We start from the raw sequence: 13,722 nt of genomic DNA, 5'->3' as shown, positions 1-13,722 counted from the left end.
ACTACCTTACAAACAGATTGTCTTCTACCACATATCAGTGTTTGATAAAGGGTGTCACATTGCTCTGCTAACTAGATTCATTCAACAGTATTTTTCTCCATTAAGAACTTATTTCACTTTTGGAAGTGATGGACATGTTCATACTCTCAATCGTGGTGATGGTTTCACAGGTATATGCCAATGTCAAAATTTATCAAATAAAAAGTTTACAAAGCTGTAACATATGCCTAGTTGATTGTAGCTGATGTACCCTATCTGAACTGCATAATAATTTTAATGAAGTTGAAAGTCAGTTGCAATGTTTTATGCTGCAGGTTTTATCTCCAGATTCCTTTTCATTCCTGTCCCAGTGATGGAAAATGCCAGCCCTTCCCCCTCCTTCACCCTTTGACAAATGCCTGCAAGGCTGGGTATACCCCTCCCATCAACTCCAAGTTTAAAATCTATTTGAATATCAAATCAATCTGAAATGAAATCCCTACAAGAGAAACACGTATGTTGAAGATTTTTTAAAATGACTTTAGTCTTATAATTCTTTGACTATGTATAAACCTTTCAGATACATACACCCCGAGAGACTTTGTACAAATCATGAAATAAGGTCATAGATCAGGTAGCCCAGGGACACAGGTTCCCTGCAGGCAGATGGTAAGCTACTAACCTCAGGGCCAAAAGGGCCATATTTGTGTCCAGATAAATCAGGTTGCTCTGAATAGAAGGCATAGACTGAAGGCCTAGAGGAAAATAGGAAGGTTCAGAATCTCCCCCAAACCACATATAACAAAGAATATCCAACATCCTTACACATTTTTTTTTAAATCCTCTCATATCAGGTTAATCTCCCAACAACTATTAATCTTACCATGGAAAACATCACATTCTTGTTTTTTGTTTTGTTTTGCTTTCTATTGCTTCCACATCCACCACTCACAACACCTCCAATACACACCACCACCACCACCACCACCACCATAATGAAAGAGGAACATAAGAAAACATCACCATCCCTTTGATTCCTGAAGGCAGTAACTGCCTGGTACCACCATCAGGGATCAAAATTCACACACAAAAAAAAAGTCACAGAGGAAAATCTGAACACACACTCAGGTCTTTGATCCTCAAGATAATACAGCCCAGTGACAATTCGCAGGGGCCATGCAATCAGCAGCTCCATTAAAGGGAAAAGTCAGTCTTACTGCTTCCCCAGTCCTTGGAATGCAGTTGGTTCATTTATCCAAGCCAGGAACTCCCTTAAAATATGTGGTAGAGGCCAGGATTAATAGATGTAGTAATCCATGTAATTAAATGCTCCCCAATAACCTAGTCTATTGTATCTTCTTAGGGAAGTAAGGCTTAAGGCTAAGAACCACAAAACTTAATAATACCAAACCTTGGTTGTGCTTCTATTCCACAGCCTGTTTTGTTTTGTTTTGTTTTTACCCAATTCTAACCTAAGATTAAAATATACGGAGGAAAGGGAAAGAAAAATCAGTAAGAGGGAAACAGATACCTTTCGTTGTCTGGCAGGGTGAGCCACTGCAGTATGGTTAATATTCTCCGCTCGTGAGGGATGACCCTGGAGAGTAAAACAAGCAAAGCATGATGGGAGAACACGTGGGAGTTTTGTAGGGTATTATCAAGAAAGCATAATGGGAGTTTTGTAGGGTAATAACAAGCAAAGCATGATGGGAGATTGCGTGTCTACAAGCTCCAGCCTGTTGAGCACTTGATCTTGCACCCAGGCCATGTGCTCTCTAATTACCACCATCTGTTTTCACTTCGTTGTCGTAAAAGAGCCTCATTCAAATCAGTGTTAGAACTTCCATTTCCACTTGCAACATATTACATTGCTCAACCACAAAGGAGACTGGAAACTGATTCACAATCAAATGAGGAACCTGCCTTGCTGATCAGAGACTAGGCTGCAGGCAGAAAGGACCCCGGGCTCAGAATCTTTGCCATTTAGTGGGTAAAGCTGTTAGCTGTGGCCACAGAGGGACCAGGATTTACATCCTCAAGCTGCCTTTTTTTTTTTTTTAATTGATTTTGGAGAGAGAGAGAAACATCAATTTGTGGTTCCACTTATTTATGCATTCATTGGTTGATTCTTATATGTGCACTGACAGGGGATCAAAAGCACAACCTTGGGATATCGGGATGAGCTCTAATCAACTGAGCTACCAGGCCAGGTCCAATCTGCTTCTGGAAGGTGGTGTGACTTTTCTTGACTTCTAAGCCTCTTTGACCTCTTTTGGCCTCAGTTTACTTATCAGTAAAATAAAGATAATAGCAAAACACCCTGCACTAGCTGGCTGTAAAGATGAAATGAGACAAGATAGGCAAAGGGCATGTACAGTTTCTAGCCCCTCGTAGGTATAAAAAGAAGCCTTATTTTTATTAATGATCAGAATTAGTTATCGTATTATCTCTAAACACACACACACACACACACACACACACACACACACACACACACATATATGCCTTTGGAAACATGATTTAATCTGAATCTTTACGTTCCCCCTCCACAAATAAGGGGTTTAGAAAGGCATTCTTGAAATTCTCTTCGGGCTCTATAAAAATCTATCAGGAATGGGCACATATAATTATGAGCCTGACAAAAAGGGTATAATCTTCATCCACAATGACTTTTGTGTTTTAAGTCTCATTCTTCTGTTGAAATGTAATTACCCTAAATCTGGCACTCGCCTAAAGAGCTCTTGGCTAACATGACAGCAATGCATCCTTGCGGGAGTGTCCTTCAGATGCTCACAAGCTGAGTGATGTCTTTATTCATAGGGAAATGTGCTTATTCTTTCCTAGCAAGGAGCACAGCATGCTTTTCTGCTCCGCCATCCAACACTGGGCATCAGAGCATGTTTATGATGAATTCAAACTAAAGCTCAAGTTTAACTGTGGTTAGTAAAAATCACTGTGGCCAAGAGTGAGCCATAGTGTAAATTGCAGTCTCTGGGTGATAATGATGTGTCAATGCAGACTCATCACTCATGATAAATGTACCACTCTGGTGAAGGATGTTGATAATGGGAAAGACTATGCATGAGTGGGGGCAGAGGGTATATAGGAAATCTCTGTACCAACTGCTCAATTTTGCTGTGAACCTAAAACCTTTCTTAAAAACTATTTAAAATGTATCCTGGAATGTTGGGTGAGCCATTGTGGATGTGAGCATGAGAGAGCATGGAGAAAGACAAATTTTTCAGAACCATGGTAGAAGTCTGGAGTTGGCTGGATCTCTAAACAAGCAGCCTCCCCCATCCTCACCCCCACCCGCTCCAGCCTTCTCTGATAGACTAGGGATTTTCACTTCTCAGGGGTCTCTCTCTGTCTAAACCAGCGGTTCTCAACCTGTGGGTCGCAACCCCTTTGGGGGTTGAACGACCCTTTCACAGGGGTCGCCTAAGACCATCCTGCATATCAGATATTTACATTACGATTCATAACAGTAGCAATATTACAGTTATGAAGTAGCAATGAAAATAATTTTATGGTTGGGTCACAACATGAGGAACTGTATTTAAAGGGCCAGAAGGTTGAGAACCACTGGTGTAAACCATCCTACTCAGAAAATCATGTTTACCATAAAATAAGTCCTCATTCAAGCAAATTCCAATTGAATAAATGTGACCTCGTTTATTATATCTTATAATTGAATTAGAAATAGGCATAGCAAAGTTAGGTTAATCGCATAAGAGATTTAATTTGTCAGCCTTAGAAATCCCCTGAACAAAAGAATTACGTATTTTGAATTCTTTCCTAATTAAAAAAAAAAAAAGCAAATGCCTTTTCATCTTATCTTACTTCACTACCTACATACAAGCTGCTTTATATTATATAATCGGCGTTAAGTCATAAAAATGGACTTTGATGAACTCATTTGATGCTAGTGGAAAAATACAAGCTGTAAGAATTGTGTCCAGTTCAGAATGCTCTTACACAGCAGTTCTCAACCTGTGGGTCGCGACCCCTTTGGCAGTCGAACGACCCTTTCACAGGGGTCGCCTAAGACCGTATATCAGATATTTACATTACAATTCAAAACAGTAGCAACATTACAGTTATGAAGTAGCAACAAAAATAATTTTATGGTTGGGTCACAACATGAGGAACTGTATTTAAAGGGCCAGAAGGTTGAGAACCACTGCTTTAAGGCTTTCATTGGACAGGGTGCTTGAACAGTAGGGGGCAGGGCATAAAACATCAACTCAGAGGCCAGAACGTCTGGGTTTGAATCCTGACTCCACATGTGATGGTGATGAGACTGGCAAGTTACCTAACCCTTCTGTGCCTCTATAAAATGATGGTAATATTACCAGACTGTTGTAGGGATTAAAAGACATAATGTATATAAAGCATTTAGAATAGTGCCTGGCACATAGAAAGAGTCTAGAAAAATGTTACCTTTTACAAATATGTACTGGATTCACAGGTCCTAAGAGATGATGTACTCATTCAGAAAATATTTGTTAAAAGCTTATTATGTTCAAGGCATTTGTGGGAATAAAATTAAAGATAAAAGATACTCCTACCAAAAAAAAAACAAAAACAAAAAAAAACAAACAACCCAAAAAAAACAAAACAAAACAAAAAAACAGAGGAGTTACCATTCTGTGCTTGGAAAGATAAGCAGGTCATTATGATTTCCTGAGCGGGACTGAGTGTGTGCGTGTGTTAAGAGTATAAGATGACAACATTGGAGGCCTGAGTATTCATTCTAAGTATGACCTTGAGCACAACATTTTACCTCTCTATGCCTTAGTATTCCAATCTCAAAAAGTGAGGTATTGGACAAAGTGGTGTCTAAATTTCCTAGGAGTTCTAGATTATCTTTATGAAATAACCACAGACCAACACAACATGGCCCTTACCCATTAGTGTTTAAAATACAATTCAGAGTCAACATAAACATATCTGACAAAGGAAGAACGTATGTCCACACAGAAATGAAAATAGGGTTCATGCTGCCATCGTGATCATCACTGATTGATACAGAATTTGTCATAAGACCTTGTACATTGGACATGGTCAGAAAAAAAAAGAATGCAAAATGAAGGACTAGATAAGGTATTTAGTGATAAAGGAAAACAAATTACCTTAGGACATACATAGCCATTTTCTGGTCATGTTAAAAGAGATAATGTAAAAAAGAAAAATAGCATTTATTGGTTGTTCTCTATGTGCTAACTATCCTACTAAGCACTTAAATAAGTTAACTCATTCTATTTTCACAATACCCTATGATGAAGGCACTACCATTCCCATTCAAAGAGGAGGACATGGGTTTAGTGAGAGATTACATCCCTTGTTCAAGGTCAACAATCTATTAAGTGGCGGAGCTGTGATTACAATCAATCTAAACACTCATATACAAAAGAAATTACTGGCCTTGGACATGAATTGACATTTCTATAAAATGTAACAGCATCGGCTGAGGATGATTTTGAAATGAAATACTATCACTTAAAAGGCAAGAATTATCTAGGTTGCAGCACAGAATCATGTTAAAAAGATGGCCTTCTAAGTCTATGGCTTGAACCTGGTTTTAAATTAAAATTTTTTCTAAAGGCACTATGTGTAGTGCCTTTACACATATTTCATTAAATAACTGGAAATATGATCATGTTTTTTTAAGTTACAAAAAGATATTTTAAATAGAAAGCAAAAAATGAATCCAAATCATTTTTAAGATATAGATACAAGAAGAATGGCCTGAGAAGCAAAACAAAACCACAGACATCTTTGGAGCACTCAAAAGCCACCTTCTTATAAGTGGTTGGAAATGGGTGGAGAAAATGGCCATTCAAAACCAGAACACTGGGCCTTTTCAATAAAGCTTTACAGCAGTTTGAGGGGGTAAGGTCAGGGACTAAGTATTAATTACATTGTTGGCTCCTCTCCATTTTGCCAGACAAATATGTTGTCCAACAGAAAAAATCACTTCTATAAGTATCTATGGCAGTCAAGGGTCATAGAAAAAGTAATGCATAGGATTAAGCTAGTAGATCAACATGCCATTTACGTAAAGTGTCTGACGTGCCCATGTGTATTTCACAACTCAGAAAACCTCTTTTTAAAAAAGACTTTTAAAGGAGTCCTCTGTCTTCACTTCAAATCACCAAACCCAATTACAACTTAACCATTCAAATCTGAAAAAGCTACTTTTATTCCTGAATTTGGAGAATATAGACAGTACCACTCTGGATTAATTTAAACCTGTGATTGCTGTCAGCACACTACTATTATAGAATAGTCAGATTTTTGTTAAGGAATATGGGGCAAACATGGAAACAGCTTTAGGTGTTTTTTTTTAAAAAAAGATGGAAAGAACATCTCAGGAGGAACAAAATCCCCATGAAAGTCAAAACAGATTCCTTTTCTTACCAAGAGCTTAAAAATAATCAACATGTTGGCACTTTTATTAGGTAAGTTTCTTCTACTTTATGAACATTAACTACTAATCTCCCCATCACCTGGGGGAGGGGGTAAGTGGTCCCATTTTCCTACTTAGGGAAATCCTGGGGTTCACTAGGAAAATGGGGTGAAAATAGAGGCTTTCCCTGCCTCCTGTCTGGAATATCCACTGTCTAGACCACTATATCAGCCTGAGCCCACACTACATTTTTAAAGTTGTGAGTCAAAATAAATATAGAAGGTTAGAATATCTATATATATAAAAGCCCATGTGACCGTTCAACCATTCGACCGATAGCTATGATGCACACTGACCACCAGGGGGAAGAAGCTCAATGCACTGGCATGGAAACATGGAACAGACTGATGAATCTCAGAGGGAAGCGGGAAGTAGGGAGGGCGGGAAGAGATTAACCAAAGATCTTATATACATACTAGAGGCCCGGTGCACGGATTCATGTACCGGTGGGGTCCCTCGGCCTGGCCTGCGGGGACTGAGCCGAAACTGGCAATCCAATATCCCCTGAGGGGTCCCAGATTGTGACAGGGCACAGGCCAGGCTGAGGGACCCCACTGGTGCAAGAATCCGTGCACCGGGACTCTAGTATTTATAGAAAATGATAATACAAACCACGGCAATAAACAAAGACAAATACACATTCCTTGGGTGGCAAGTTATCAAAAACCTATGAAAGGGGACAGAGAAATTTAAGGAATGACTAGAAGAGGAAGAGAAAATCTTCCTTACATTTGATTAAGAAAAGATGGGATAAAAGAGAGATAGAAGAGGAAGAGAGGGTGGGAGGAGGAGATGGAAGGGGGGACAGAGAGATGATCTCTGGAAAAAATAACTGGAAGGCTATTTTGAATCAGAAAATATTCGTAAGTTCAAGCACTTTTCCATTTAACTGAAATGAAATAAAATTGAATCAATGTTTCACAAACACAGTCATCACTGTAATTTTACAAACATTGACAAAATAAAGGTAACTTACACAGACCAGAAGAATGTCCCAGCTTTCACCCCTTGCTTGGTGGCTGTGATCCATAGCTAATGAGGAAAAATAAGAGTCTTATAACATGTTCTGAGCTTTGGTCAAGGAAGAAAAAAAAAGTTTTAAAGCATATTAGATCAGCTATCTGATACTTTACCCACACCATAAATTTCACATTATTTGCAATGATTTTTTTTTTCACATCTGGAAATCAGAATCATTATTTCCATAAATGTTATTTGATCTGTTCACTGCAACAGCTTTCAAAAGCTTTGCCCTGGTTCTAGTGGCATTTTTAAAAACTCTTATTTCATCTCAAAAGTCTGTTCTGTACCTTTCTCGTCTGATCATTGTTCTGAACATCGCACGTATGTGGCAGAACTCTAATCATCAAAGGACCCAGGAGTGGACCATATGTTTCCTTTACTATTGAAAGCCTACAGAGGGAGAATCCCAATTTGGCACACAGATGTCAGGATCTCGAAACCTAGCTTTGTCTCATTTTGCTTTAAACTAAGTGAATGAAAAGAAAGAGAAAGGTTATTATTTTTTATTCTGGATTTTCCTTTGTATCTTTTACTTAGCCTGTTAGGAAATGGAATTTTAGGAATAAGTTCCTGGAATAAGTTAGGCGAACCAAGCATTTCATAAAGTTTTTTAAAATACTCTTTCCAGCCCATGCGGTTGTCAGGCAGAAGATAGGGCCGTTAAGAGCCTGAGCTCTGTAGCTAGGTGGCTGGATGTTAAGCCTTGTCCCTGTCATTTACCAGCCTGCAGTCCTCCAGCAAGTTACTTAAGCTCCCTGAACTTCAGTTTCCTTTAAAATATAGGTAATACTCCCTAGCACATAGGCTTATTCTAAGCTGTAAGGACAATACATTTAAAGACCTTAAAACAGTGTCTTGGCATTATGCAATAATGGAAAGCAATATAATACAGTTATTCCAGAAACGTTAAAAACAGTTTAGGATGTGTTCCATTGAAGAGCAGTCTGTGAGAAGAAACCCACTCACTTTAGGAAGCAAACAGGAAGGAGAAGAGTGGCTTGTTTATTATAAGACCGAAGTAAAAAATGGTCTAGGAATCGCAGCCACTCCCTTTTCTGGTTTCATTGCATCCAGACTTTGAGGGTGTTTTACTGACCCCAGCGAAAACCTTTGGTTTTTGTGATCAAAGCGGTAATTGGGAGATGTAAGGCAGAGAGGAGCTCGGCCATGATTTCAAAAGGCCATGGTTTGAGATGGCTGGCCTGGGAGAGTACTGCAGATTCCCAGCTCCTTAGGGGGTCAGGGCGGAGGTGGGGGGCATGAAAATCCTCAGCCCCCCAAATTGCAGCTGTTGCAGCTGGCAAGCAAGGGATGGGGCAGGAGAGCATAGGCACCCTGTCAGATCCCGGATGTCCTCAGCCTGGCAGAGGTGGGGTCCCGTGGGGATGGATCTGAGAGATAAGGATCTCAGAACGTTCCAAACAGTGTTCCAGGGTTTGGTCCACAGTATATTTCCACCTTATGTACAAACTCTGGCATGCCCAGGTGCCCTGGACTTTCATTCATTCATTCATGTTCCAGCACCTCCGTGAGCAAGTAGATGCACTCAAACTAAGTGCTGAGCACCCCACAGGTCCTCAACACCACACCAGATCCTGAAGAGACCATTCTCTCACATTAAGTGATCTGTTTGCATACTTCCTTTAATTTCAGGGACACAGCTTAGAGTATTCATTTCCAAACAACTTTCTCGAAAATTGAGTGGCTTGCTATTTTCAAGAAAGCTGTACTAGGCAATATTTGGCAGATATGAAATGTAAGATCGATATGGGGTTTTCTAATGGATTTTTTTTTTAATGCAATATTGTCAAATGATGACCCTGCACTTTCAAATGTTGGTATTGTGGAACACATGCTGATGTTGGCATTATCTTGGCAACAGGAAGCCCTATAAATAACTTTCAGCCAGTAGCACTCAAGGGACAAGATCATCAGAAGCGGGCTTCGACGGGGTGCAAGGAGAGAGCACTGGGAGAGAAGACACAAGAGGGGGTGCTAAACGTATCCCGATGGCAAAACCAAGATCGTTTGTTCTTTGTACTTTTCTGAACTTTCCCAAATTCTTACAGTGACAAGTAACATCTTTGTAATCGGGGGAAAAAGGTAACCAATCGTATAAAGAGAAATGTGCATGATGAAGACAATGTCAAGTTCAAATGTTTATTTCTTCTCAAAAAAAAAAAAAAAGAAGAAGAAGAAGCAAAATATTTCTCCCTGCTTTTTGGGAGAATTTTTCTAAAAGGAAATTGGCAGCATGGTTAGAAAAATGCAAAAAGAGAACAAATAAGAGCAAATACTTAAAATTTTACAAACACATTTAAAAATCTCAAACAAATGCCAGCAGTAATGAAGCCGACCTGTAAGGTTGGCCAATGGCACCAGACTGAAACATGGAGAGTGCTTAAGTTATGGCAGGTCATAAGCAGCCAGAAAAGTTCCTTTGCAGGTCATATGTATTTAAAGTTAAATCTAGTAATTACAGAGAAAAAAAGGCACTAAATCATCGGCCCAAAAGAAGAAAAGTGAAGTAGAGCCCATAGGGCCATAAAAGAGAGAAATGAGACAAATTCCTAGTTCCTTGTTAATTCAGAGAAGTGGGATTATGATTTCCCGTAATATAAATGCAATGTAAATTTCCTCAGAGGTTGGTAAAACAACACAGCTAAAAAAAAAAAAATAGCTGAGAAGACACTGGGTTTAGATACACCTGCCTTTAATCCCAATATTTCTTCCATTTCCCTGCTTTATCAAGAGACAGTTTTCAACATTTGTGTCCTAGACATTAGAGTTTGAAAAAGAGACAAGTGGGAATAATATTGTACCCTCTTGATATGTTATCATTGCGGGGGGGGGGGGGGGGGAGCTTTCCCACTGCAAACAGAAGGATTTAAATGTGAAATCGAACACTTTCTCAAATTAAGTAAAGGATGCAGCTGAGGGAGAAGGCGAGGAGTTTTGAAAAAGAAAATAAGCAAAACACATTTTTCAAAACCATGAACCACTGTTGTAGTCGTTCTAAGCAGTTCTTTGCAGATAAATGACTCCTTTGCATTCAAAGGCACGAACGTGGGATGTGTTGAATTCAGGGAGACCTGAAGGAAGGGTGAGGGTCCAGTACCAGCAGGAGTAAACCAATCATTGAGATTAGAGTCAGAACAAACTAAGGATGTGAAGTCTGTGGGATGATCCAGGAGAAGAGACTATGGACCAGTGTGGCTCTTTCCAGGTGGTTAGGGTCAAAGAAGGTGAGTGATGAAGAAGAGGAAGGGAAGTACAGGCAAATGGGCGTGCAGAACAACATATCTATCCAAAACGCAGTAGTGGGACATCTACATGTGTCAGGCTGTGGGTTAGGTCCTGGGAATAATAAAATAAAGAAATCAAGGCCCTGAAGCAGACACGTGAATCATTTCAAAATGATATGGTCAAATTTATGATAGAAATCATAGGAAAACCCAAAGGAGGGTCCCTGAGCTTAGCTGGGGATGGGGGAGCTTAGCAAGGGCTACCTGGGGGCAGATAGTTCAACTGCAATTTGAAAGATAAATTAGAGCCTATAGCAAGGGGTCAGGTGAGCAGAGTCCATCCTAAGCATGTGCAGATATAGTCAAAAGAAAGAAATACAGATTTCTAACAGTATATGGGAAAGAAACAACAGAATAAAGAAAAGATACAATTTTCCTGAAAAGAAAGCAAAGCCTCCCACGAGCAGGATAATGAAAGAGACATAAAAAGCCAATCCCTTTAACTGCAAAGTTCACTCTATTCCAATGTCATTCTTCTCATTGCTGTCTCTTTCTTTAACTCACCATCTTTCCTGCATTTTTATATTACAGTAACTGTGGAGGGAGGCCTCAAGACCAGCTCCTTATATCACAATCCTGGCAGAAAACGGCAGTGGGCCTAGCAACTGGAGAAGTGATGATAATGTATCCGCTCCTCTTAGAAAGGCCTTCCTCCAGAAATTAGGGCTTTAAAAGACTGCACATCTGGTGGGGTGGTGGACTTGTTTCTCAGGTCCCCACATGTAGCGGGCCCCTTGGATTCTCATTCCTTCCCCACCTTGCTCAGGTCCAGATTTAAACTGAACAGGGAATTGCCTACTGAGATATCTCAGTATGAGAAATTGCAGGATTACAGCAGAGAGATTTTTCAAAGAAACAAACACACTTAAAAAAAAAAATCCATTAAGAGTAACGAATTTGTAATGAGAAAAAAAGTAAATAAATCTTAAAACAACAAAAGAAATTCCATTAAAATATGTATGGGAAATGTAGGATCATAGAGTGAGTGACAACTTTTAACAGTGCATTCTAAAGATTGACAAATTAAAAGCAGACTCAACTTTTGCTGAAGTGGCTATATCAAGATTTTTAAAAAGATGAAATTAAATTATAGAAATTATTTTGGGGAGCCTAATGGAGCCTAAGCTTGTTTCTATTCAAATTTTCAAATAGACATTGTACAAACGCCTCATCCCATCTATTAAATTTTAAACTAGGTTAAGAGTGATTCTTATTCACCATTTAATCTGACCTCTATATTATTTAGCCAAATGACTTTCCTGGTTTCATCACTCCATAAAAATAATTTGAGCTTAACTTAATTATCTAAGATTTTTATTTTTTATAAATATTTTAATTATATTTTTATAAATATTCTCTCTATACCAATTATTTTTTTTTACTGGTGTTTTATGAAATGTACAAGCCTCTTTGAGGAGGATATAAATGTTTAAGAAATATTTATTAAGGCGTAACTCTTCTTATACTATTTATAGTATCTTATACTCTTATCCTGTAGTTTTTTATAGTTTCTGCCCATGTTTTTCCTATAGGCCAAATTTTAATAAAATATGTTTTTAAATTACAGCTACTATGTTCCTTGGAATTCTTGGTGGCGTCTTGTTCAAGAAGATAGAAGCAAAATCAGTTTCACCACAAATCTTGGTCAGCATTAGGAGAGGACTAAACTTGGTCAAATGTGTCAACTTCGAGCGTCATTAAGGAAACAGGCAAACAGTCGAGACAGAGGCTTCACTTCACTGGGCCGGTTAACAGCGATCCCTCTGCTCCGTTTCTGCAGAAGTTAATGAATGTGTGGACTCATCTTCTGAGTCATGTCGACCCAGAGGAAACCTAATGTCAACATTTGGTGTAAAGCGATCCAATTTGATAAAATTACTATTTATCTCTATATCCTTTGTGGTTCCAGGCAAGTCTGCTTCCATGACAAAATTAATGCAAAAGACCAACGAGCAACAGCTTGATGGAGTTCTAATTTCAATCATTTTATTTACACATACACTGTTCCTCTATCATAAACTGTGTGTGAAATCCACCCCGTAAACAAATTTCACAATGTTCACAACCTAGGTCATCATAGACTTCTGGGAGCCCAGCCTGAATAAAGACAGCAGAATCAGGCCTTCTACTATAAAGAAACACTTCTACAGACATACAGGAAGTCTCCCAATGTTTATTTTTTTAATGAAAAGTCCACATTTAGCCTTGTATGCTGACTTATTATGCGATATGAATATTTTTTCACCATGACCTTTTCTCATAGAGCAATACCATTTTTTTTTCTTACTTCATATTCTGTATTTAGCCCACAGATAGCAGCAAACATTTCCAGGTATGAGATCATTTCAGGATGGTAAACACACGGATGTGTGCAGCCCCTGTCCACTCTTCTTGCCATGGTGACCCCACAGAGGTCTGCCAGCCCTCTTTCCTAACCAGTGCCCCAGGGAGACACAGCCCCCAGTCACAGTTGACATGAGATGGAACCGTTTGCCATTCTTCTCCCACAGGTTTCTGATTGACTATGTGTACCAGGTTGTGTTTCTGTGAGGATTATCACCCTTATACCCTCAGTCAATTCTGTCCTTTCAACAACCATTGCCATGCGTTGCTGCTTTGCTCATGTCTGACCAAAGCAATTGCCTAACCAAGCACATAGTCACAGGAAAAATATTATGTGGAAAGCCATTTTACTTTTGCCCAACCATTTAATCTGAAGTAAATAGGATGATTTCTTTCAAAGTATTAATTTTCTGGTCCAGCAGCAAGGTAGGATTCCACATATTATATGGAACTTCCAAGATTTTGAAAAAATGGGCTAAACAAACAAAAAAATAATAATTAAATTACTGTGGGTTTCATCGAGTTCCCTTTTTTCAGCAAGTTTCCCTATTTCTGTTCACATGTCACCTGGGCCAAAATTTTGGGGTAGTTATAGTTATT

At 39.0% G+C, this 13,722-nt stretch overlaps 1 protein-coding gene across 8 annotated transcripts in view; it reads right to left on the bottom strand.

Moving 5' to 3' along the window:
* ENPP2 (ectonucleotide pyrophosphatase/phosphodiesterase 2) overlaps window positions 1–13,722 on the bottom strand; it is a 105,851-nt gene that overhangs the window by 44,220 nt on the left and 47,909 nt on the right. For all 8 annotated transcript variants that reach the window (XM_059671824.1, XM_059671821.1, XM_059671825.1 and 5 more), the window contains exons 9-11: window positions 7,428–7,483; window positions 1,511–1,576; window positions 662–734 (exon numbers count right to left, since the gene is read on the bottom strand). In XM_059671824.1, coding sequence (XP_059527807.1) covers window positions 662–734; window positions 1,511–1,576; window positions 7,428–7,483 — 195 coding nt within the window. The remainder of the gene's footprint in view (window positions 1–661; window positions 735–1,510; window positions 1,577–7,427; window positions 7,484–13,722) is intronic.

This window comes from Myotis daubentonii, chromosome 17, assembly GCF_963259705.1.
Source record: "Myotis daubentonii chromosome 17, mMyoDau2.1, whole genome shotgun sequence".
NCBI classification, from domain to species: domain Eukaryota; kingdom Metazoa; phylum Chordata; class Mammalia; order Chiroptera; family Vespertilionidae; genus Myotis; species Myotis daubentonii.
The sequence above is the reverse complement of the archived record's forward strand: the minus strand, read 5'-3'. Positions and strand labels throughout refer to the sequence as shown.